Raw genomic sequence first — 27,728 nt, 5'->3', positions numbered from 1 at the left:
AGGTATATTTGTCCCAGTTGTTACTATGTAATTGTAATAATGTAAGTCAGGGGCGTTTCCAGGATATTTGAAAGAGGGGGCGTATAATACAATTTGTTGCCAAGCAGAGCAAGGAGAAAATTTTTTTGGACCTTTTTTTGGCTAAAAAACATAAAATAATTGTGAAATGCACTAATGTAACGGTTCCTGACTTGGAGCATGTATATTTTATAGTTAAAGTGTCAGGGTTTTATATTTGTTATGCCGAATTCTCTCCATTAATTGTCTATGGTATATTAAAATGATTGGATATATATCATAGATGTAGAATGGCCATTGGGGAAGTGTCACACAAAACAACCATTTCATGTATAGATTTACTTACCGCTTTGGTTGTTTAAAAAAAGGTGTCCAAGTCACCCATCGGATGGGGGAATCAGTATAAAAAGAAATCAGAGTATGTGTTTAATTAATGAATATGATAAATTGCCATATTCAATACAATATTAGCAGATAACGATAGTTTTTTTTTTTTGTTTTTTTTTTTTGTTGTTGAAAAGGGGGGGCGTACGCCCATTAAGCCCTTACCTGGACCCGCCCCTGTAAGTGTATCAATTGCAAAATATATTTAGGAAAAAATAGAATGTCTTTTTAAACTGATTAATTGTCTATGGTATATTAAAATGATTGGATGGATCTTAACAGCAGTAGACCAATAACGAGAAATTCCAAATTCTAGGGTATAGGGCGTTACTTTACCTTTCAATAGTCCTAGGCCAGGATTTTACCCTGGTATAGGGTCCATGGGGAAGGTCAGAAGCTCCTGGATTTCAACAATTAAGCATCAAATTATGAAGTATTATAACAGACTCCATGATAGACAAATTGGTGAAAATAGTCTGCCTTCGGATCATTCAAATTATGTATTGATTAACATGTAGATATCAAATCTTTGGAAGAAGTTGTAAATTTAGTTAAAAGGTTATATGAAATGGGCATGAAAAATGAAAAATAAATCTTTAACGATAGCCTTTTCTGAACTTTTGATATATACCTGTTTTGTTAAAATATACCTTTTCACTGTTTTGGTCTTGAAAAATTTTGTTTGTGCTGTATTTAGACCCCTTTACCAAGAAATTTGTTTTGCATGCCCACGTATAAAAATTGCAGTTGTTATCCAATGCAATCATAGGTTTAAACGTTGTTTTCAATTTAGTAGATATAAAAAGATGTGGTATGAGTGCCAATGAGACAACTCTCCATCCAAGTCACAATTTATAAAAGTAAACCATTATAGGTCAAAGTACGGTCTTCAACACGGAGCCTTGGCTCACACCGAACAGCAAGCTATAAAGGGCCCCAAAAATTACTAGTGTAAAACCATTCAAACGGGAAAACCAACGGTCTAATCTATAAAAGAAACGAGAAACACTTATGAACCACATCAACACACGACAACTTCTGAACATCAGATTCCTGACTTAGGACAGGTGCAAACAGTTGCAGCAGGTTTAAACGTTTTAATGGTACCAAACATTCACCCTTATCTGAAGCAATAGTGTAACATTGTATTTATAATACCCCGTTCTAGATAGTCAACCTGACCCCTTCCAATGCAAGGCGAAAAACACATAACCCCATTTCAGACAATTTAGCCGAAAATGCAACCCCGTTTGAACATACCCGGTATCATATATATAAAGAGAATCCCCCGGGTAGATGTAGAATGGCCATTGGGGAAGTGTCACACAAAACAACCATTTCATGTATAGATTTACTTACCGCTTTGGTTGTTTAAAAAAAGGTGTCCAAGTCACCCATCGGATGGGGGAATCAGTATAAAAAGAAATCAGAGTATGTGTTTAATTAATGAATATGATAAATTGCCATATTCAATACAATATTAGCAGATAACGAAATTTTTTTTTTTTTTTTTTTTTTGAAAATTTATTTTTTTGAAAAATTTTACGCCTATTACGCCCTTACCTGGACCCGCCCCTGTAAGTGTATCAATTGCAAAATATATTTAGGAAAAAAAATGAATGTCTTTTTAAACTGATTGTTACAGTTATTTTTCATTTGTTCCTTCAGTAAAAGATTACTAAAGTTATAATTAATACCTATGGTGAAATAAGTTAATCTGTTTCTTAACTTATAGGTCATATGATGACCTTCACATGTTCATTTTGTTTGCTTATATTACTGGGTTGCTATCTAATTGATGTTAACTACACTTCTGTTTTAAGTTATCGATAAAGTATAATTTTTAAAATTTACTGCAACAAACAGAATAAATGTCCATTATTTACATCTTAACACTTGTTTAAAATATCTGGTGAAAGTGACAATATACTTACTTTGCTCAGAAAGAGTAAGCGATACCTAAAAATTATGGGTCAACTGGAGTATACCAATATCTTAAGTTATATGGTTTGCTACTGACCCCCTACGGACCCATAGAGGGTTAGTAAAATCAATAAGGGGTGCGGCTGTAGGCTGAATTCCCTTTGGATTTTACTAACACTCTATGGATCTGTAGGGGTCAGTAGAGAACCATATAACGAATTTATCTCACAGGAGACTTTTTCCTGTAAAGTTTTTTTTATAGAATGTTAAAAATAAACAACGAAATACATTAACAATAATAGAAGATGTGACGTCCTGATACCCCTATGAAATCAACTGACCCCTACAGATGAATAGGGGGTAAACAAGTGATGGTTTTTAACCAATCAAATTGTCACTAATTCAACTGAGGTGTGGATAAAGTTCCTTGTGGATTCTGTTTTAAGTAAATGGGTGATTCCTTCCAAGTCATATAAACCAATAAAAAATTTGTCTACTTTCAAATATTGACAAGTTTGAGAGCAAATATTCTGTGACCTGTTTAATGTCAAAATAAAAGAAACATGCATGTGCAGAGTTCTTCAACAAACCTAGGTGAATATTTTTTTTCTTCAAAATTTAGAATGTTTTACCACTCTAGATGTATAAATGAATGCTTCTCGAGATAGACCTACTTCTCCAGATATGTGAAAGTAGCAAGATTTTTTAAATTACAAGGATGTTAATAAGACATATTTTCCTTTCATTCTGATAATAACTAGCTTGTTTGATGAATCTGGTCTGAATGATCTAAATACTGTACAAATCAGAAATATTTGCCAAGTTTTTATTATTGTGAAAAATGCAATGTGATAAGTTTTCGCAAAAACAAAAGTTTCATTTCAAGTTTTGATAGCATTATTTGCATGCATCATTTCCAGAAATCATAATAACATTTGCCCATTTTTCATCAATCATATTGATAAATGCAGGCAAAAAATTCTTGACAATAAAGACTATTGTGGATTCATTATTATTCATGGGATACTAATTTTCATGGATTTTGTGGGACACTAAAGTTCATGGATTTCGTGGGTACAGGTGAACCACAAATTTAAATGTTCAACGAAGTACAAGTTTTCTATAGGCTTGAATGCAGACTTTGGCAAAACCACGAAATCAAATATCCATGAATTTTCCATCAACCCATGAAAATTTGTTCCCACAAAAATAAATGAACAACAGTATAATTATCAATTTCATTCCTCATTCTGTTATTTTTTGCAGCTGTGTGTTGTTTGGCTGGTGTAGTTGTCTATGGGGTACAAATAACATCTATGGACTGGGATACATCATGGTGTCTGTACGTAGCCATAGTAGGAGCAGCAGGAGCATTCATTGCATTTTTAGTTTTAATTGTAGCAACAATAACAAAAAGACCGGAAAAAGTCAGACGTGTTGAGAAAGTTAGAATGTATACAATTTATGCTGACGAATGACATAAATTATTAAGCTGCAGTGGAACTTTACATACTTAAAAAAAAGTGGGATAATGAAAGTGCTTTGTATGTTATTTCAATACAAACTATATATTACCAAAGATGCATGAATGTCGAAATGTATGTATGGACAAAAATGTGACATGATTTTGTTATTTTATGTTTAATATTAAATCATAAGAAATTAACATAAAGTGGTTTTATTGCACAAACCCATTGGTCATCATTCACAAATTGTTCATGTAGGAATATGGAATGTTGTTTACTCTTGCCATAGAAACTATTCAAGTCTGACCAACAGATATTGGAATATTACTAGTCAATATGTCACCATGGATATTCCATATTTTGTATTCTGCTGTCATGTATTCTTGAACTGCAATACAATTTAAAATCAGTTTACACAAGTAGCTTGAGGAAGCTGTAGAGATAATGCCTCTTTTCAATGTATCTTTATTTTCCCTTTCAAATTCAACACAAATTATCTCCCTTCTGCAAGAGTTGTCTCCTATTAAAATAGGTGTTATTATTTTATACTACCAAATGGTTTGTGAACTTTCAAAAATGAAATATAAAGACCCTAATGGGTCGCTGAGTTGGGACAGGCACATTTATGTGTTGGGTCAAAGTAATTTTGTGAATATTTGTTGATCCTATTTCAATCACCTCTCAAGTTAAAACAACAAAGTTGTATTAAAAAACATAATCAACTGCAAACATTCTAATACATTTATTTTATTCAATGTTCTATTCAACATGAACATCAACTTTCTAGTTAGAGATAATAACATATTTCTATATTATACTCTGTAAAGTATGCTCAGATTATTGTAAAAATTTTGGAAGTAACAAAACATTGAGATGACACAAACCAGTAGTCTGTTATAATTTAATTGTTTTTCATTTAATAAAATGAGTAAAAGCAGATGTGAATATACATCAATAAGACAGTATTAACCAAATGACCCTTCAAAAAACTATAAACATACATCTAAATGTTCACATATAGTCATTAATTATACAATTTGTCAAGCACTAAATTGCGTTGAGTCTAGACAGAGAATAAATTTAACAGAGACTATCTTCTAAGATTGCAATCAGGATCTTTCAGATACAATTTACTTTAGATCTCCTTATCTTATACTGACTAAGCTACCAATTTGTGAAAGTTTTTTAGCACTCAATCTTCCCCTATTTATTGTATTGTTTATGGTGTAATCTTATGTATTGTCCAATGTTTAGGAAATTCCTGTTGGCGTTGATAACTGAAGTTTGCATTCATGGAAACATCTAAAAAAAAATTATTATGGCAAGTAACGAAAGTATATTCCTTTTTTGGTTTTGACAATTTTCAGATTATTTGGTCCAAATTTATGAGACTTTCATCAGACCAGGCAATTACAATGTTATTTCATATGTCTTACAATAACTGAATTATACCGTTATACGTTCATGAATTCTTATGAAATTTTAACACATGTTTAATCATTCAATGACATGTTTAAAACTACATACAATATCCACTCTTAATGATTTGTGGACAGGCATAGAATCAATTCCTGGTGAAGCAGTTTTTTTTTAACGTAATATCTAAAAATTCCATGTGCAACATGAAGGGTGCCCCATGAGGCACAGGATCTGCTTACCTTTCTGGAGAACCTGAGGTCATCCCTGATTTTTTATGGAATTGGTGTTGCTCAGTCTTTGGTTTTCTATGTTGTGTTTTGTACACTGTTATTTGTCTTTTTTTTTATCATAGCGTTGTCAGTAGTTTTCGATTTATGAGTTTGAATACCTGTTGTTGCTTCTGCCTCTCCTTTAGAAATAACATTTATCCTGATAACTTTGATATATGTATAATATAAGTGTCTTACCTGTTGTTAATTTAAATTTTGCATTAGGAGAAACTTGAACAGTCTTAGGATCTATATAACAACCAGAATGGGTAAACTCAGGGACCTTGAAAAAGAGCTGAAATATAAAAAATAACAAGTAAAATTAAGAATGGAAATGGGGAATGTGTCAAAGAGACAACAACCCCACCAAAGAACAGAAAACAGCCCAAAGCCAACAATGGGTCTTCAACACAGCGAGAAAATCCCGCACCCAGAGGTGGGCTTCAGCTGGCCCCTAAACAAAAATGTGTACTAGTTCAGTGAAAATGGACGTCACACTAAACTCTGCAACATATAAATAAACTAAAATTAAAAAAACCTACAAGACTAACAAAGGCCAGAGGCTCCCGACTTGGGACAGGTGCAAAAATGTGGTGGGGTTAAACATGTTTTGTACACACTTTGCAGTATTCATGGTTTTTTTTGGTCTCATCTACAGCAACACAATTTCTGTTTACAGAAAAATATATGAAAATATCTGTATACAAATGGCAAAATATAGAAAACTTCCCTAAAAATATAAAAACAATTAGCATATCTTTCTTATAAATCTTTCAACAAATTGCTGGAAATTAATTTATATATAATGATTTAAGTTAATCAAGATATAGATGAATAATTCAGGTCTGAAAGAGGTAAAAGAGCAATGATCAATCCACTGAAACAGCAAAAATATATGAACTCTTCAATCCCATCAAACTCATGTTAATTTCATAGATACTGTAAATTCAGAAATTATTGCATGCATTTATTATTGCGATTTTGTCATTTTAGACTAAAATGCGATTTTAATTTTTGCGATATTGAGAAAAATACCTGATTAATTCATATAAAAAATTTCAAAATGCCAGTTTAAATTTTTGCGATTATAACCCTGTTGCATTTTTCGCAATAATAAAAACATCGCAATTATTTCTGAATTTACAGTAGATGAATATGACATTATTGTTTGGCCCACCTAAAGGGGGTTAATACAGTTTCAAATCATATTGTTATCATTAAAATTTTGCAATATGTTATTGCGTAAAATGAATTCTTTGAATCTAAGAGCCACCTGGCATTTTTTCTTTCAACATAAAACAGGCAGGAGGCATACGTCAATTTTGTGAGACAAAATACAATTACATCATTCATGATATCTGTTGAAACAACGTCTTCTCAATATATCTGAAGGATGTAATTTGAAACTTTTTTGTTTTTTTCAATTCGAGACCAAGGGAGTAGCAATAATGTATCTTATCCTTCGCATAAACAAATTACAATAATGTAATGATATATACTATGACACATGAGCGATATATAATGACAGAAGAGAAAAAAACACAACACTACCTGTGCATAAGAGTTTTGTCCTTTACAAAATGGATCTTCATATGCATTAGTAGTCTGACCGTCTATAAAATTTACTGTTGCTTCCATTGATATAGTCTGTGTTGTCTTTGTTGTAAATTTGGACCCTAAATCAGAAAAAAACAGAATATTATTATATTTCCAGTTGTTCTAAAATAATTATTATAAATTTGTTCATTATCAATGGAATATGTTGCCTTAGTCATTTTAAGATTTTATCATAAACTTGATCAGAGACAACATAAAAATGCTTAAGTCTTTGGTGAATGAAATCAAAATAGTTACTACTGCAAATCATATCAAATATCTTTATTTCACAGATGCATATCATAAGAAAACTTTACGTTTGAACATTGTGACAATTCCATAGCTACTGAAACATGAAGGAGGCAACAGGGGGGCTTAGTATTTTATTCTGAAATACAGCTCGTCACATACATTGGCTGTTGATAATGATGAAAGAAAAGTGTCACATGTGTTTTGCTTCCTGAAATATTTGTCACTGACCACCAAAAAGCCTGGTAATTAAATAATTACAGATTTATGAAGGAGATTAAATCACAAAATGACACATGGGCTTGGTTTTCTGAATTTTAGATTTTAGCGATTTTATTGTGTATTAACATGAAGTTTGATACCAAATTGTTGAGAAACTATGAAGATACAAACATATTTCCTAAATGTTCACTTTTCTCCTTGCACATGGCAAACTAATTCAGGCCAGCAAACTAAGGACGGAAATTTGAACAGGCCACACAAAGACGTGGATAAAAAAACAATTCAGTAATGAAAGTGTTAATTAACACACCTATATTCCAGACTAATATTCTTTTATCTGGTGATAACATTGTATTTCCAAGTGTACAGTTACTGTCAAATGAAGATATCTGTCCCCTGCAAAATAACAATTGATATTTCCATTATGTAATATGTTGCTTATTTCAAATTAGCTGAATGATAATTTGCAATTCAGAATTTAAAGAATTGTGGGGAATTTCATAGTTTGTACACCAAAATATATATTTAAAACAAGAATGTGTCCATAGTACACGGATGCCCCACTCCCACTATCATTTTCTATGTTCAGAGGACAGGTCAATTGGGGTCAAAACTCTTATTTGGCATTAAAATTAGAAAGATCATATCATAGGGAACATGTGTACTAAGTTTCGAGTTGATTGGACTTCAACTTCTTCAAAAACTACCTTGACCAAAAACTTTAACCTGAAGCGGGATAGACGGACGAACGGGCGTACAGACGAACGGATGCACAGACCGAAAAATATAATGCCCCTAGATGGGGCATAAAAATGCCATTTCCATTTAGTAATGTTTTGTTTATTAGGGGATTAAAAAAACTCATTGAGTAATGTTTTGCTTCTTAGGGGATTTTAAAGACTTCCTCTGATTATTCAGAAATATTGGTCTGAAAAGGAGGGTGCAAAAACATAGTTTTACTCCTTCCCTTCTCCACTGTTGCACCCTCTAGTTCCTACTAAAAAAACCAACACATTTGTGCAACAAACCCTGAATTCTATCAAAAATAAGAATCTAACCTGTGATTCAGCTTGACCAAAAGAACTATTCTGAATTTTCCAAATTAATATCAAGTTGTTTCAATGTATTAGCTGTATCAATTAATCATATGCATTCTTTAGGAGAAGAGTCACACAGCCCTACACATGTCTCTGTGTAAGCACTTATCAGTTGTAATAAGCATAGACAAATGCTGAAAAAATTTAACAGCCATAAACAATTCTAGTTTTACCAGAACAAATATATCCGATTACATGAACCAGATATATGGTAAAACTATTATTTCTTTTAAAGTCTAGCTAATGATCCCAAAAGTACAACTCACTTGTTATAGAATGGTATCTGAAGTTCACAATATTCCATGGCATTTTTCATTATACAATTTAACTGTAAGGTTACAGACAATGTGGCTGTTTTACCTGTTAACTGAAAAATATAAGGAAAAATAAACGGTAAATGGTATGAAAGTTCAGAAAAAACAGCATCTTAAAAAAGAACTAACATGCTTCTATGCAATATGAAGTCTTTTCAATCCATTACTCGGATATGTAAAAAAAAATCTTTTTTTTTCAATTTTATCATGGGCTATTTAAACAATTGTTCTGTATTGATATCAAATGAATTAACTGTTTTTGTTTCAACAAATGACTTTTTAAAGTTTGCTTTCAGTAATGGGAGAATTTATAGAATGCTGTTTCATGCAGCTGTAATTTTAGTCTCCTGTGAAGATATTGTCCATTTATTGTTGACAACTATATGTTGTTGACTTCTAAGATCTACTTTAGCTTTATGTGTTTTTGGATTGCTGTCTCATCGGCATATACTCAATTGTTTGTCCATTAGGATTTTGCGATGATGTCATCTTCTGTCATCGCTGTTGAAATGATTCCAAGTTTGTCTATGTATGATACAATTTATAGCTGCACATACATAAAAGATGTTTACCTCGTATCTCCTTTTAATAATATAATTTCAAATTGGTATCTTCAAGTATGTGCCAAATTACAGAACAACCTCTGTCTAATATTTATATAAGTAGGTCAAATATGCTTTACCTTCATTTCATAGCAACCAGAAACAGGAAGTTGCTGTAACCTAGGAACAGTATAATGACAGGCAGTAAACATCTCTAATGGTGGAGTAAATCTAATTCTTCTTGAATTTGGACGGGTGTCAGAAGAACCTGTCATAAAAACAGTGTATAATTTATTTGAAAATTGTTTCACCTAAGATCCAAACAACAATAGATTTGAGATTGATAAAGTACTGGATAGATTAGAACACTTATTTAGATTTTGAATACAATGTACATGTATCTGTACATCATGTCAAAACAATAACCTACTATTATATCAGATTTGAAAAAGGGTTAAACATAGGGAATACAAATGTACTAAACAATATTATATTCTAAAAAATATCAGTGTTTATATATAAAAGTGACAAACATATCAATGATATTACATCTAAAAGTAACCAAACTCTTGGCTTCCTAAAACGAAACCTCAAAACATCAGACCATCAAATCAAGAGTCAGGCTTAACAAAGCACTTATCCGCCCTAAACTTGAGTACTTATGCAAAGTCTGGGACCCACACACCGAAGAATCTATATCAAAAATTGAAATAGTCCAAAGACGAGTTGCTTGGCATGTCTGTAATAGGTAACATAATACCAGTAGTTTATTCCACATGCTTGACACACTAAATTGGCCATTAGTCATATAAGCAGATATCTGAAATATTAACTGACGAATGATTCTTTTCCATTTTTGAATGCATGTGTAATCGCTGCAGTAAATTAACTTACTTAAAATTGATGTATCTGCACTCTGAACACAAGGGTGGATCAGTATATTATCTAGAGGTAGGCCATCACTTGTTATGTTTATAGTTATATCAGGAGTCACTCCCTCAAGTTCTGCTTTACAGCTTACAGTTCCATATAAATCCCAAACATCTGGCACATTTTCTCTACCATACTATATAATGAATAAAACAATTTATTTACAATTTACAATCAAGTTAACAAAGCTATTTTTAAGAGCAAGTTGTCATTTCTCTTTCTCAATCTTATTTTACAAGTTGAGTATAGAGTTCAAAGATTTCATGTACGTATTACTTGTCTTATCTATTTCAACGACCTCAGGACTAAGAGCTTGACATATTGTATAAACACTGTCTGTTGCTGAAGCCCATATTTATTAATTTCCAGATGTCTCCTGTTTCTGTATTGCCTGGTTCCTGTTTCATTGAACAAAATCCCACATATACTGACCCAAAATTAACACAAAGTGAACAGTTGTATAAAAAAAGACATTTTTTTTCAATCTGTCATTGTGAAACTAAAAAAAGATATATAGGTATCACATGTCCCGATTTAAGTGGAGTCTCTTTTATATTTTCTTTTATATTGGCAGTCTCATCCTGAATACCAGTCTCCTTTGTTGGATCCTCAACATCTTCAACTTCGTACTTTATCTGGCCTTTTTACTGATATAATAGTAAAGTTAGCAAAAGACATAAAGACAGATATGGACAATAAGAATTACAAGATTTTGATTGGCTTTCTCATTTACTGTTCACAGTATAGTAACAGCAAATGGAAATTAGAAGATGTAAATATCTACGGTTTCTCTGGTGTGATGCCTTATCTCATAAATGATAGTAAAAAAGTATGATACTGATATCCATTAAAGTGTATTCATTTATTTTCATAGATACCAATTTTCGTGGATTGAGGAAAACTTGCATTTTCATGGATATTCAATTTCGTAATTTTGCTGAAGTCTGCATACATTCCAATGAACAATTTTTAATTCATCTTACATTTAAATTCTTGGTTCCCCTATATCCATTAAATTCACGAAAATTGGCATCCAATGAAGGATAATGAATCCACAGTATCATAAGTTTTTTCTATGATTTTAGAGATTAGATATCATGTCAAAACTATGCTTCTCCTGATTATTTATTCACTTGATTGTAACTACAGTGTGACTAAAGGCTGATAAAATTACATTAACCTGTGCATGCAATGCTTCCTCCCTCTCATTATACTATCTCACAAAACTTTAACCCCACCACATTTTGCGTCTGTCCCAAGTCAGGAGCCTCTGGCCTTTGTTAGTCTTGTAGTATGTTTTTTTAATTTTAGTTTATTTATATGTTTTGGAGTTTAGTGTAACGTCCATTTTCACTGAACTAGTACACATTTTTGTTTAGGGGCCAGCTGAAGCCGGACTCCAGGTGCGGGATTTTCTCACTGTGTTGAAGACCCTTTGGTGGCCTTGAGCTGTTTTCTGCTACTTGGTTGGATTGATGTCTCTTTGACACATTCCCCATTTCCATTCTTAATTTTACTTCAGTTTTTACTTACTAAAACAGCTTTAATGTATTCAGTTATTGCAAAGTAAACATGATTCTTCCCTTTATGTAAAACTGGCTTCCATGCTGGTTGCTGAAAACATTAAATATATCATGTATTACCATAATTATGTCAAGATAAAAAAATATAAAGGAAAATCAAACTAATGTAAATTAGGGTTGACAACTTGACCGTGCTAGACCCTTATGGTTAATCAAGGTTGTTAACGACCCCCTAGTAGTTCTGTAAATTATAAAATCATCATTATTATTTTTATTCTGTACAGTCAGCATGAATGAGTATCTTCTCAATAAAAAATTCCACTAATTGAAAATAACTGCAATTATCATACACATCCATTATCATTTTTTTCACAGTAAATGGATGCATGAAATTCTAAATTCATGAGATAGTAATAATTTTTTTACAAAGATAAAGAAATTGGGTTTTCTAAATAACAATCTGCTTTTGTCCTTTCTCCAAGGATCCATTACTACAATGATTTTAAATGCTCCAGTCAATGTGAAAATCATGCAAATTCTAAAATTTTCAATAACATCACATATTTTGGTTTGTGTTGTTGTGTTGCTGTCTAATTGACAGGGGCCTCGGTGGCTGAGTGACTAACCTGTCACCTCGGGTTGTGAGTTTGAACCCTGCTTGTGGCAGGTGTGTTCAACTACAATCTTCATTGATTAGGATTGCCAGTTTTCCTGCCAAAAATAGAAGGTTCTCTCCAATACTCCTGCCTCACCACCAAAAAAACTGGCTGCCATGAAATAGCCAAGAGTGCTAAAAATGGCCAACGCCAACAGTCAATCATTGAATCTAATTGACGTTTTCAAAACATGTTCTTTTATCAATAACCTAACCAAACTAATTTTCTCAATTGAATTGTTTCATATTTTTCATGTAGGGCCTTTTATAGCAGACTATATGGTATGTTTTTTTCTCATTGTTGAAGGCTGTACGGTTGACTATAATTGCTTACATCCACTTTGAACTTTGGCGGATAGTTGTCTCAGTGGCAATCATACCACATCTCCTTAATTTTGAAAGCATGAAGTCTTAGATGCTGCAATGCTAACTTTAGGTTTTCAGGGCCTAACCCAATGAATTTTCCTGCAAACCTTTAGTAAAATATCAGATATTAGTATGTCTTATGTCCTTTTGGAATTATAAAACTCTTCTTTTTTAAAATTGAAGCATGCAGAAAAGTTTTCTTCAAAGGAATTGCTAAAATTTCACCAAGAATTTATTTTAGTTATTTCCATTAAAAAATTGAAACCTCATAGATGTCCATATCTGTATAAAAATGAGAAGATGTGGTATGATTGCCATTGATAAAACTTCCCCCAAAGACCAAATGGGGTAGAAGTTAGCACCTAAAGGGCACTGTACGGTCATGGACATGCTTTTAAAATTCATGAAAGCATTACCTTTTGTGACATTAGGTTGTATTTACAGGTAAGTTTGGGTAAAACAGCATCTATATTTACATCCATAACTTTACCAAAGGGCACTGCAATGTTTAATATGCTGTATAAGTCTGTCTTCATTTGATATATCTAATAAAAAAACAACATTGGAATAGTATCATAATTATATCAACAACATATATAATTTTTATGTTACTTTTATTTACTTTCTGAATATTGAGGGAAAACAGGTATGGTTTTTTCAACATAAAAGATGTCATCTTCAGTGCTAGTCTTTGTTTATAAATGGGCAATATAAAAACCTTTCAAAACATGGACGGGGGAAAATGTTGGTCTAAGGAGCTATACCGGCTTTTTCTGCATTTTTAAAGTAAAAAACAGAAGATTCAATGGTGTGATTAGAACAAAATGTAAGAAAGCATGATTTCTTTACCAGCAGACAAAGTGCCTATTTAGTGAATTTCAGCATATTTTGAATAAATATAAAATATGTATATTTATCATATACTTAGCATTAAGTGCCAGTCTTTGTAAGAATCTGGCAATTTAGAAAAATTTCAAAACATGGCGGAAAAAACCCACTGACCTAACCACCCTTTTTTGAAGGTACCCTCATCCTAAGTTAGAAATGGGAGGTCTTTCGGTTCCGCATGTTTGGTAATTCGAGAAATATCTCAATAAATTTTGGTTACAATGATAGAAAATTACAAAGTTATCTACCCTTAATTGTTATTTTCTAGTGCATTTCAACCAAATTATATCTTGAATTACCAGAACAGGGAAAGGAAAGGAATGTTATATTCATGCACCATTATGCATTCTGAACTTAAATTAATGTAAAGCTGAGCAGGTTTTTGTTTGTCATGTTTTCACCACTGCCTGATTCTTTGGCAGATTGGCACTTAATAGGATAGTTTTTGCATATGTGTAACAAGCAGAAGTAAACTAGCCATAAATTTACATCCAGACTGATAACCCATATCAGCCCTATGTGAGGTCACATAGTCGGGCTGATATGGGGTTGTAACCTGGGTGTGTTTGTACATCGGTAGTATATGAAAAAACATTAGTATATGTCCTTTTCCATACCTGGCTGATATTGGGGTTTCGGATGATGATACCTAGGTCAATATGGAAATGGTCATGTATTAATCTGTATGTAATCATTTTATGCATGTAGAAAAAAACAAGGTATTAACATTGTAATCCTATTTTCAATTTTTTCCCATTTTAAGTACAAATGTTGGGCCCTTATAGAAATAAAATATAACATTAAAATAATGAAGTAAAGACCATAAGAAAATAGAGCATAAAAACAAAAAACAAAAATTTAAAAGCTTGAAATTTTCTCACTAACATTTTGAACACAGTTGCTCCTCAAAATGAAAAATAATCAATCAGTTTCTTAATCATTAAAATTTACTACTGAACACAAATCTAGATTAGGAATAAGTTGAGAGAGTATTCACCAGTAAATACAAATCTTAATTGTGAGCACTATCTTTGATATAGGAAAAATCAACAGCAGTTTTTTTAGTATCATTCACTCCCTAAATTATTAATAAGTGCAATGCTTTGAAATTAATAGTATTCAGTATAAGCAAATGTTATTTGGAATATGCCATTCCAAGTTAGATTAACTTGCATGTTAAAATTTTTGCATGTTTAATAGAGGGGACTGGACTTATTTTGGAATGCCCCATTTCTATTTAGCACATCCCCTCGCTCTAAATTTCATAGTATATTCCTTTCCATAGACTAACCTAGACCTAGACCTTTCCATTTGATGTGGACTTGCCTGTTAGAAGGAATAATCCATTCTCAGTAAAACTTTACCCCTTTCAAGAACATGGACTTTTCTGAATTGGAATAACCTATTTTTCTTGAACATAAAATTAAACGTAAACTGAAGTGAAATTTAAAATTGTTATTAACACAAAAAACAGAAGAATCCCCTTTCCACCCAGCATTAATTTTTAGAACAGTAACTCTCAAAACATCAGATTATGACAAAACTTTGAAATACACAGCCACCCATGTTATAAAGCAATTCTGTAAGTTTTAAAACAGGATGTGTGTGACTCCTAGTATGTGTGTCCTTGTTTTAATCCATTGCAATGCCAACATTTTGCCCAGTAACAAACTTTGTCATATGTAGGGAAGGTGATGTCAATGTTTTTAAGGGACTTATCATTTTTTACCTTGGAGGGGAAAGGGGGGGGGGGGGGGCTGGTCAAAATGTAGGAGGGGTCAAGTTTTTATCTGTAAGTGGAAAAGGGGGGTTCAATTTTTTTTATAAATTCAAAGTGGGGGAATCAATTTTATCTCTAATGAAACATTTGTGAACTTTTGAATCTTCAAGTATATCCTACATACCATGTGTGTCAAAGGTAAGTGTTTTGCATGTTAAAATTTTGGCATGTTTAATAGAGGGGGGTCCAATCTTTTTAAATGTTTTTAAGGTGGGGATAAAATAAAAATAGTAAAATATAATTTGGGGGTCAAGAAAATTTTATATGTTTGATTTCAAAATGACCAGCCCTACCCCCCTCCCAGGTAAAAAATGATAAGTCCCTAAGGCTGTCTTTAAAGCCCCTCTTCATGTATGATGATTGAAATTTGCTCACTAATATTTTGAACACAGTTGTTCCTCAAAATGAAAATAATAAGTTTCTTAATCATTTAATCATTGAAATTTACTACTGAACACAAATCTAGATTAGGAATAAGTTGAGAGAGTATTCACCAGTAAATACAAATCTTAATTGTGAGCACTATCTTTGATATAGGAAAAATCAACAGCAGTTTTTTTTAGTGTCATTCACTTTCTAAATTATTAATAAGTGAAATGCTTTGAAATTAATAGTATTCAGTATAAAAACAATCAAGATTAATCTTCTTTCAGCGTAGGCAAATGTTATTTGGAAAAGCCATTCCAAGTTAGATTAACTTGCATGTTAAAATTTTGGCATGTTTAATAGAGGGGGTCCCATCTTTTTAAATGTTTTTAAGGGGGGATAAAATAAAAATAGTGAAATATAATTTGGGGGTCAAGAAAATTTTATATGTTTGATTTCAAAATGACCAGCCCCCCCCCCCCCCCTCCCAGGTAAAAAATGATAAGTCCCTAAGGCTGTCTTTAAAGCCCCTCTTCATGTATGATGATTTTGTCAAAAGACATGTATTTCAAAAGGAAGTCTTTACTATGTTTGCCTAGGTAATTACAAAAAAGGATACCAAATGGCCATGTTGCAATACTTGTAGTTTTTAATTTGAAAGGCAAAATAAAAGTTAATGAAAGTAAAATTTGATATCCTTTTGGGGAATCTATTGAAGTGCTAGTAAGGAAAGGTGGTATCTGCTGATTTCTGCAACTATAAGTAAAACTATAGGGGAAACTATTGTCTCACAGGAAATATTAGCTAAAACATACAAAATGCCCCCAAAAAACCAAAGAATATATGTCATTAGGACAACATGCCCTGCTTGCACTATCATTTTTTCAAGTACAGTGAACCTTGAATTGTGGGTTCAAAACCTCGTATGGTATATTTTTTACAAATTTCACATCCTAATGAACATGTGTACCACCTTTCAAGTTGATGTGACCACAACTTCATGATAAACAACCTTCAATCAAAATATGAACCTGATCAGTGAACCATGAAATCTAGGTCAAACCCTAATTTGGCATGTATTTTAATAAGTTCTCATCATAATAATTGATTGGTTGATTGGTTTTTAACGCTACTTTCAGCACTATTGTGCTATTTTGTGGCAGTCATTTTTTAATGGTGGAGTAAGCTGGAGTGCCCGCAGAGAACCACCAACCTTCAGTTGGAAAACTGACAATCCTAGTCAATTGAGATTGGAGTCAAGCCCACCTGCCATGTGTGGGATTTGATCTCAAAACCTCAGTGTTGACAGGATAGTGATACAGTCATTTGTCTACTTAGACCACTCAGCCACTGAGGCACCCACATCATAATAAAGAAGTGTACTAAGTTTACAGTTGATGTGTCCACAACTTCATGGTAAACTACCTTAACAACCAAAATCTTTAATATCATAGTGCATGGACAAAAGTAGAGACAGTAAAGGTGTAATACCACCATTGTTTTCCCGTATTAGTATTTGTTAAATTTGCACTTTTCAAAAAAATGTCCAGCATTTATCTTTGTTTCAAATAAAGAAATACTTGGCATGAGTAAAGTTTTATTCTGTCCAGTACTATAGAAAAAATTTCACATAACATTTCATTGCATATAAGAAAATAACCATCACTGGAAGTTAACCAATCAAATTTTCACCCCTTTTTTTCCTGTGTACAAGTTTTAGTAACCATGTAACCTAAAGTTTCCAAAATATTCTATAGAAACACCAAATAAAAAAAGAATGGTGCTTTGAAACACCCAAGATATATGTTTATGACTCAGAAATTTTTTACTGCGATGAAATGTAGGATTAATTTCCTACAACTGTCAAATTCAAGGGAATATTTTTTTCGACCCTTTTTGGTATGCAACCGGATGTGACTTACTATGATTGGGTGGTATTACACCTAAAACATAATGCCCCCTACTATTTTAGGGGCATAAAAAAAGAATAAAATAGGTTACTCTTGATCCTTCAGAACGTACTACTGATAAATCTCATTTAGTTAATGATCATGATGATGAGTGAGGAAATATTTATTTAAATAGTTTTATTCATATTCATTCTAATATGCATAAAATGATATTTCAAACTAAGGAATAATAAATGGTTTAAAGTTTTTTAACACCTATTTTCTGAGAAGCAGTAGGCCACAATTCCCAAAATCAATACCAGTATTTGGTTACCGGTAACAATAACTAAGCTATTGATATAAAAAGACAACAGCAACAAAGGCAATTCCATTTCATCAACAGTCTGGAAAAATTCTCCAAATGAATACACAAAGTGAGGTGAACATCATAAATGAATACACAAAGAGAGGTGAACATCATAAATGAACACACAAAGTGAGGTGGACATCATTAATGAATACATAAGGTGAGATCAACATCATAAAAGAATACACGAAGTGAGGTGACCATTATTGCTTACATCCACTTCATTTGAACTTTGGTGAATAGTTGTCTCATTGGCAATCATACCACATCTCCTTATTTTTATATCATAAAGGAATACACAAACTTAGGTGAACATCATAATTGAATACACAGAGTTAACCTACTTGATCTTGAACTCATGAGAGTTCTAGAAAAGATATGAGAAATAACTTCAAACAGGATTCAATAATAATCTGCACATTTTATGTTTCTTTACGCAGCTTTAGCAAAGAACATGGTAAATACAGTAAACAAAGGAATGGTATGCCCTGCCTTGCAAATGATTATGTTACAAAATGTCTGTTTTTTCGATACAAAAAGACATTGTTTACCACACTACCCTACACACAGATGACAGAAAATTTTACAAATGTATCAAAATTTTAATAAGAGGCTATCAAGTGACAGCAAACCGGATTTTCCTGCAGAGGTCGAACCCTGAACAGTTGACAAGTATGGACACAACATTTAAGCTTAAAACAGCTCTGAATTTGGATTGTGATTGAATATTAAACATAGATTATTATCTAATTAATAAGGAAAATGATATTTGCAAATCTGAACCACAAACAGGATCATGTAAAAATTAAAAATTAACACACACAACAAAAATAAAATACCACATAACAACTGTGACATCTACCTTCAAAACACACATGACTTAAAAAAAATAGTTATAAAGAAATTTGATGTTATCATTACTGGTTCATGGAATGATTTTGGGTTATTTCCCTTTGAACAGAAATATGGTTTAACATAGTACTCTAACATTAGATATGATTAAATCACTACAAATATTTCTCTTAAATTAGATATGATGTAACACAATGTATATCTATTGTCAAATTATAATCAAATATAATTAATAGTTCCAAATATTTTTTCTTTCATTTGTCACAAACTAATATAGATCTGCAACTTATCTATCAATGTCAACAACTTTAAATGTAATGAAATATATCCTTTAATAAAAATATATTATCTAGTTAAAGGAGTTCACTTCATAAAAAAAAATTTATATATATAGCATCCAGAAAATTAGTTTATACAGAATAACAAACAAACCTAACACAAAATTCTTCAAACAATTTACCAAAAAATCCAAAATGTCATTTATCATTAATACAATGTCTTTCAAAAATCTTTTAAAAAAAGAGTTATTTCCCTTTGTACAGAAATGGATTAATTCATCAAAAATTGAATTCTTGGGAAAGGGCTATAACTGAACACTGAGAAAAGCTAAAATCGTGAAAATTGAACTTGACCGTCATTTAGTCACAGGAAACAACATATCTTAATTTGAAAAAATTTCTTCAAAGTGCTTTCATGTAAATGAAAAGGACACTGTTTGGCAGCTGCCCGCCCGCCCGCCAGCCGTACATCCCCAAATCAATAACTGATTTTTACTTCAAAAATCCGGTTAAAAACTACTGGGTTATCTCCTCTTGGCAGCATGCACTGCTAAGATGTTAAGACCATTCTTCTTCGTATTTGTGCACATTCTGCTAAAATTTTACAAGAATTCTGTTTGTGGAAATGACATCATGTAACATAAAAACTTTGATGTCAATGAATTAAAAGGTTACATTTTTCATGTAGATTTTTTCAGATTGAAAAATGAAGAGAAAGATGGCCTAATCCATATATTTGTAAAATCAGATAAAATAAGCAACATGTATAACAGTTTTATCTTAAAAGTTACCTCATTTTCTGTGTTCTGTCTGAGGTAGTCTGCTAATCCACAAAGTAAGGTAAACCCTAAAGTTACTCCAGATCTAAAAATATCAAGTCAATAATAATTTCTATCAAAGTTGCTGTTCAACAGCAGTAAAATGTATCTTTTGTATTACAACAGCAAAGTGTACGTTTACAGCAAAGACACTTTTCAACATACCCGGTATATAATATATGTAACTGTACACCCCTTTGACTAAGGACAAAAATTTATAATAAAAAGTTAAATTCATCACTGTGAATATTGTTCCAGCCGGCATGAGTACACTGGGGCGGGAATATTAAAACTCACAGTTCTGACTCAATTTGCCTGCAAGGAAAATTATTCTTTGTAAAGTGAATCTTAAACTAATAACTGTGATATTTGACAAACAGAAAAGTTCTGCAATAAATGTAGTGTCTGTTATCTTTTTAATACATTTGTCAATAAGTTTTATATATTATTTAGCAAAACAAATATGTAATTCAACTTACATTTGTAATAATGGAGGTCTTTCTTTAGCTTCAACAACTGGTAAACAGCAATATACTAATCCTTTCTGTAAAATTATTAGACTGTACATTTTAAGAGATCTAATCAATTGAAGATAGAAAATATACAACAGAATAAAGCTTGAACTGTGCAACAAAGATTACTGATAAGTCAAGCAACAACTATATATTAACAAAACAATGCTAGATTAATCATTGATGTTTTTGTATTTCTTTATATGTCATTATGTTTAAGAGCTTATACAATACATATAAATCACTCAGGAAAATTTATCTTTTTGTATTTTGTTCTGTTGGGTCCTGTCTCATAATCTTTTACCTTTGACAGCTTTTTTTATTTAGAATATTTCATTATTGTACAAGGGAGATTACTCACTTATTCCATAAAAAAAGAAATGGCATGATTACATCCAGTACTGTACAAATTGCTAAAATCCATGTCATTTGCTTCTATTTATAATTTTATAAGAGAGATAATTCACAAATACAAAAAATCTTTTAAGATTAACGAGATTACCTACCTGTTCAACCACAACCAAGGGCCAAATTATTCCTGTACTGGTAGACACTTCTACAACAGGTTTTTCTTCTACCCTAACACAACTGTCTTTCCTAGGATTAAACTAAAAATAAAAAATAAAATAATTATTTCTAAAAAAAAAAAAATACAGTTTAGAATAATTCATCATCTTTTGAGACTTTTGGAATGCATGTTGTTTTTTTTACATTATTTGAATAGTACATTTCATAAATCACAAAAAGTGAGAAGGCTTACAAGTGAGAAGGGGGCAATAGGAAAAATATAAAACAAAGAAGAACAGATAAAAACACGACCATGAGAAAAATTAAAAGGAAGACAATAGTCTGAAAAAAGTTAACAGATGTCAACATAGCCATGAAAAAAATTAAAAGGAAGACAATAGTCTGAACAAAATTAACAGCTGTTAACCTGGCCGCAAAGACATATATAAGATGTTAGTTATACGTCCTTGATGGCCGTGAGAAAAGTTTAAAAGGAAGACAATAGTCTCAACAAAAGTAATAGATGTTAACATAGCCATGAAAAAAGATGAAAAGGAAGACAACAATTTGAGAAACATTAAAAACAAGAATATGTGTCAAAAGACACCTACTATCATTGGTAGGGCAAATAAACTTAAGACTGAGAAGAACAAATCCAATTAACATGGAGCTTACAGAATTCTCAAAATCTTTCTTTCTCCGGTGGTCCTTGAAAAAACTGCTGGTCCTCACTATTTTTCTATTGCAAAATACGAAAATAGTGTTAGTCCTTTGTAAAATTTTATTGGTCAAAACCTTTGGACCACAACTTTTCAAGAACTCTGGGCTTACCTATGGTAAGTAATTCTTCATTCATTAAAAATGGTTATGAGGAGGTATTACATATGATTCAAGTAAGATTCTTATTAATAAAATGCTCTTTTTCAATCTAACCACAGCTTATTCTAAGAAATTAAGTACAAAAAAAAAGAACACATGAGAGCGCTAACGATGCAATTTTCCATAAAATTAATGTTTCCAAGGGCCATAACTCTTTTAAAAATAATTGATCGGCACTGATTTTCGAACTCATCCAAGACATTGCTAATATTAACCTATGATATAAGTCTCATAAAAATCTGGCAAGAATTGTACAAATGAGAGCGTTAACGATTCAATTTTCAATATAATTAATGTTTCCAAGGGGCATAACTCTTTTAAATATAATTGATCGGCACTGATTTTCAAACTCATCTAAGACATTGCAATTATAAACCTATGATATAAGTTTCATATTATTCTGGTAAGAATTGTACACATGAGAGCGCTAACAATGCATTGGAGAGACATGAACATTAATAAATATAATTAAAAATATACATTCTGTATATAATATAACATGCTTCAAGATAAATGTAAATGCATGTTCGAATGTTCAAGGTTGACCAGATTCAATAGCCCAGGTCAAAAAGGATTTTACAAAAAAGCCAATATAATATCTTAATGATTCATAAAAGATGAACCAAGTGGTCTAAGTAGTCGAACTACTGTATCACTAGCCTGTCAACACTGAGGTTGCGAGTTTGAATCCCGCACGGGGCAGGTGCACTTGACTCCAATCTTAATTGACTAGGATTGTTAGTTTCCCTACCAAAGGTCGTGGTTCTCTCCCCGGGGACTCCGCCTTCCTCCACCAATAAAAACTGACCGCCACGAAATAGCACAATAGTGTTGAAAGTGGCGTTAAACACCAATCAATCAATCAATCATAAAAGATGAGTAAGGCTTGGAGCAGATAGGTTTACCCTGGTGGTTGTTAAAATATTTTATCTGCAAATAGACATGCCATTGAAACAATATGAAGATTCAACTAACACCACCCCCCCCCCCCCCCCCCAAAAAAAAAAACAAAAAACAAAACAAAACAAAACAAAATGTCTTTTTTTTATAGTATAATAACTTGAATCTAACTTGACAACATTTTATTATAAACTTGGCATCAAATATGAAATTGGTATCATAGTTTTTACCATTTCAACTCCATCCACCAAATGTCCAAGCTCAAAGAGTAAACCATTTATAAGTTCCTGGTCTGAAGGAAGGCTAACATAACTCACGTCTTGTGCTTGCTTTGCTTTCTTCTCTGCTACAGGGAAAGCCCTAAATCAAAACATAACAAAATGCAATTATATGACAAAAAAAATAAAAAAGGAAATATGATAATAAGGAAGTGTAATATTTTACTAAATATCAGATACCTCAGTCAACCAAACAGCATTTTTTTCTAAGAAATGAAAAATAAAAGCTGCCCTTCACTACCAAAAAAATTATCCTGCTGTTCATTACCACTCTATGTCTGTCATTAAATAACAAATTATCTTCTTCATTTCATCTCTAATTGTAAAACCAGATTATCCTTAATCTTATACTGACTTAATGTACATATTCATTTAAACTAATCTTATCAAGACTGTAGGTTGCCCTATTTTGTTGTGGGTTGCTGTCTCATTTTATTTATACTAACCATTATTATCAGACATCATAACAATTCAATCGTGCTTATTCTGTTTTTTATTTATATCTATTACAGTATCTGTCAGATTGTATTAATCTGTATAATATAGCATGTTTGTTGCTTATATATAATAAATTTGAGAATGGAAACGGGGAATGTTTCAAAAAGACAACAACCTGACCAAAGAGCAGAAAACAGCTCAAGGCCACCAATGGGTCTTAAACACAGCAAAAAAATCCTGCACCCGGAGGAAGGCTTCAGCTTGCCCCTAAACAATAATGTATATTAGTTCAGCGAAAATGGATGTCACTCTTTCATTAACACTGTATGTTTTACAAGGGTGAGGTGCACCTTGGTATGCACCTTGACCCTCATCATGGGTTAATTATAGGGGTTGACTAGCAGACACATGGTAGAGTTGATGGGTCACTGGACGAGTGGTTAAGGTTGGGCCTAGCTGTGGTGATCATCTTCAAATATATACAACACATGTTCTATTGTAAATGTGAATTATTTCAACATTCAAATATATATACATATGTACAATCTATTTCACAATTACAGTTCTTGCCTAAGTTACCGTTATGATAATATAAAAATATGAAGATGTGGTATGATTGCCAATGAGACAACTCTCCACAAGAGACCAAATGACACAGAAGTTAACAACTGTAGGTCAGTGTACGGCTTCAACATACCAAATAGTCAGCTATAAAAGGCCCCGGAATGACAAATGTAAAACAATCCCAACGAGAGAAAAATAACGGCCTGATTTATGTACAAAATAACTAAAAACAAATATGATATACAGCAACAAACAACAACCACTGAATTACAGGCTCCTGACTTGGGACAGAACATACAGAATGTGGCAGGGTTAAACATGTTAGCGGGCACCCAACCCTCCCCCTAACCTGGGACAGTGGTGTAACAGTACAACATATGAACAAACAAAAAAAATAGTTGAAAAGGGCTTAACTCAACAGATAGATATAAAGCACAAAAACAAGTAACAAAAACACAGAGTGGGCGTGCCAGGGTACTTATACATCCCCACAACAAAAAGACACTAAGTACAGATCTGAGAGTACCAGTACAGCTAGTTCAAAGCCAAAAACAATTAATAAAAAAAATCATGCATCTAAGATTAAAATATCAATCATTACACATCCAACATCCAATGGATTTAGAGAAAAGAGGTCATAAACAGTCAGAGAAAAACATTACCTTGTGCAATGCTAAGATACAGGTATCGATAGATTGTAGAGCCATGAATATGCATATGTATATAAAAATAATGTTTAGTTTGATTTTAATTTACTGATAATAAAATCAATATTAATACCAATAAAAACAATATTCAAAGATCTAATTACAGTGTTGAATTGGTAACCTTTTAGAATACGTTTATTTAAAGTTCCTCATCTCAATAATACCAAAGCTTCAATTCTCCTCTTTTTTTTAAAACTAACTCCCTACTTTTATATTGGTTTTACCTGACAGTCATGCAATGAAATAACTGACCAATCAGGTTTAGTCCTTCATCAAAAAGGTTGGAGTATTTCTTTTTTAATCCCACTTACTATTGACAACATAAAATCAAGTGGGTTATCAAACATTAATTTCAAACAACAACATTACATAATAATAAATACATTTTACTAATGACAGCATTAACTAAAAGGGGCTAATTCATCTTATTTATCAATTAATTTCAAACTTATTGTTTAAGACTAGAACTTTGTTAAAAAACAATTACAGAAAAAATATCTTAATCCTTAATCTCAGACAATTTCAACAAAAATTCTAATCTTGACATGTTTGCAAAACGAGTAAAACCTGTCACAAAGAATTCTAACTACTATAATTCTTAAAAAATAAACAGAAATCTAAATAATAAAAATATTTGAATATCTATAACAGTTAACTTTTGACCTAAAAATAAATATGAATTTATCCAAGGGAGATAATTATCGTAAAAATATTGCCTGTGAAAAGTCTATGCCACATTTCACTGGTGATACATGTGTGTATTTGATTGTGATTGTTGATTGTAAATACCTTCATGGGATCTTGATTGGAATATAAATATTTGATTTGATTTATTAAAATTAGTAGACGTATTTAACCTTTTGGGTAATTAACTGAATTGTCTCAGAATTACCCTATAAAAAAATTATAGATCTGTCTCCGAATATTAACCTTCTGACATCATGCAACAATCAGTTTTTAATTGTTACATCATTTGTTTTTAATTGTGATGCAATATTTTGTGGAAACTTGTGTAGTTTTTAATTAATGGTGGACAAATTTGCATACAAGTGTAAATACATCTATACTGGCCCACACTGGACTAAGACAGGAGGTAGAAAATTTCATCAATAGTAATCTATTTGTCAATTGCACACAGCCTGCCCCCGGATGCAGGATTTTCTCGCTGTGTTGAAGATCCATTGGTGGCCTTGAGCTGTTTTCTGCTCTTTTGTCGAGTTGTTGTCTCTTTGACAAATTAATTCGCCATTTCCATTCTCAATTCTAATTTACTGGTACAGATAAATAATTTTTGAGTTTTATCCATTAGACATTCAAATGTTTTAATAATTACATTAAGTCAAAAAGTACATATTTTACGATTCTTTTCTTGAATATGATTAAATTGCTCTGAGTTTTAATGTGTCTTGACTTTTATATAAATAGCTGCCTATGTAACAGTGGTTTGATTCCGCCAGTGTACTTTATCCGGCGGAGGAAAATCCCCAGTGATTTTTATGCACCAACGAAAATTCACTACTAGGTTTTTCTATCTGGGTCCAGTATAAAACATCCACCAGTCATTATAAGGTTCTAAAAAGGGTTTTTGAAGGGGAAATGTATATAAAATGTGGCTTTATAGTTTTTAGTGTATTTGAAACTTGCATAGTTGATTTATGTAAAAAGTGGAGAGTTTTCATCCAAGGAATGTTCACACTAGTGTTTTTAAACAAGGAATGATTACACTAGTGATTTTGTACCGGAATGATTGCACTAGTTATTCTATACCGGGATTAATTACACCAGTGCTTTGGATCCATCCATACATTGATGGAGTGATAAGTACTCATTTTCAACGCACGATTTAAACACAATAATGCTTATATATTAACAAATAAGATTTAAATAATTTTTCTATGCAAATCTATCAAATCATATGCTTTTAAAATTGTCACTAATTGTAATATTTATTTTTACTGGATTGCCGAAGTGTTTCTGTGTATTTGCTTTTCGGTCGACTTGGATATAAAATCATATCTTATAAACTGGTTCCTTGAAAATCATTTTAATTTTAACCCATTTATTTATGTAAACAATAAACCGGTCTAATATCAACAAAACAACGATATCAAGATCGACGCTTTCACACTATTTACATCCAATATTCTCTAGTGAAAAACAGTTACCCGGAATAAATACACGGCGGAATGAAAGTACGCTTACACCATTACTATTCATAAAAATATAATTTTATGTAAAATGAAAATCTCATTTGTCTGTTATCTGCAAAATACTGCTCCATATAAATTGGGACCCTTAAAGTAAAATAAGTCCCTAAGGCTGGTTCCAACTTGGTCATGATGTATTATTTAAAGACCTGTGACCTTTAAAATATATGTTCAAAACTGTTTTTTTCAAATGTTTGTTTGCATAAAAGTAAACTGGTGACCTGAGGCAATTTTCAAACATGACACTGTGAGCTAAGGGGGATACCCTACTGGAGCAACCTATGGTCACATGAAATATATCTTTAAATAAAATATTTTACACCTGTGAGAATTCTAAGAAAGGTGGGCTTTTTACCTTGAAAACAAAAGCTGTCTTTCACAGTCTTTTGAATTCGCTGAGAATATCAATATCTTTCGTAAAGACATCTGGATTACTTCATTACTCTATCATCAAGTCGTTCTGTGTTACTGTTAATCAATCCTTCTTTCTGTTTCTACTTTCACTTTTGAACATAATCGATACTC

The 27,728-nt window shown here is 32.0% G+C and overlaps 2 protein-coding genes across 2 annotated transcripts in view; one reads left to right on the top strand and one right to left on the bottom strand.

Annotated features, from left to right (window-relative positions):
• Positions 1-3,997, top strand: part of LOC127738773 (uncharacterized) — a 16,062-nt gene extending 12,065 nt beyond the window's left edge. The window contains exon 3 of the mRNA XM_052250139.1: positions 3,592-3,997. Coding sequence (XP_052106099.1) covers positions 3,592-3,803 — 212 coding nt within the window. The 3' untranslated portion in view covers positions 3,804-3,997. The remainder of the gene's footprint in view (positions 1-3,591) is intronic.
• LOC127738774 (AP-5 complex subunit mu-1-like) lies at positions 3,951-27,709 on the bottom strand. Its single transcript, XM_052250140.1, has 14 exons — positions 27,559-27,709; positions 23,240-23,369; positions 21,230-21,331; positions 20,691-20,755; positions 20,185-20,257; positions 13,390-13,518; positions 11,963-12,043; positions 10,394-10,565; positions 9,640-9,767; positions 8,910-9,010; positions 7,857-7,942; positions 7,031-7,155; positions 5,678-5,774; positions 3,951-4,179 (listed from the first exon to the last, which is right to left on the bottom strand). The coding sequence occupies exons 1-14, from the start codon at positions 27,627-27,629 to the stop codon at positions 4,088-4,090; spliced, it is 1,452 nt and encodes a 483-aa protein (XP_052106100.1). The 5' UTR covers positions 27,630-27,709; the 3' UTR covers positions 3,951-4,087.
• Positions 27,710-27,728: the final 19 nt, after the last annotated feature.

Source organism: Mytilus californianus, unplaced genomic scaffold, assembly GCF_021869535.1.
Source record: "Mytilus californianus isolate M0D057914Y unplaced genomic scaffold, xbMytCali1.0.p SCAF_4, whole genome shotgun sequence".
Taxonomy (NCBI): Eukaryota; Metazoa; Mollusca; class Bivalvia; order Mytilida; family Mytilidae; genus Mytilus; species Mytilus californianus.
The sequence above is the reverse complement of the archived record's forward strand: the minus strand, read 5'-3'. Positions and strand labels throughout refer to the sequence as shown.

What these genes read in the sequence shown, in the direction of transcription:
- LOC127738774 (XM_052250140.1), bottom strand. Translation starts at nt 27,629, where the DNA reads ATGTCTTTACGAAAGATATTGATATTCTCAGCGAATTCAAAAGACTGT. An exon ending in CTGGTTGCTATGAAATGAAG is followed by an intron (nt 9,011 to 9,639) that starts GTAAAGCATATT and finishes TATATTTTTCAG; the next exon opens with TTAACAGGTAAAACAGCCAC. An exon ending in CAGATACCATTCTATAACAA is followed by an intron (nt 7,943 to 8,909) that starts GTGAGTTGTACT and finishes GTTATTTTGCAG; the next exon opens with GGGACAGATATCTTCATTTG.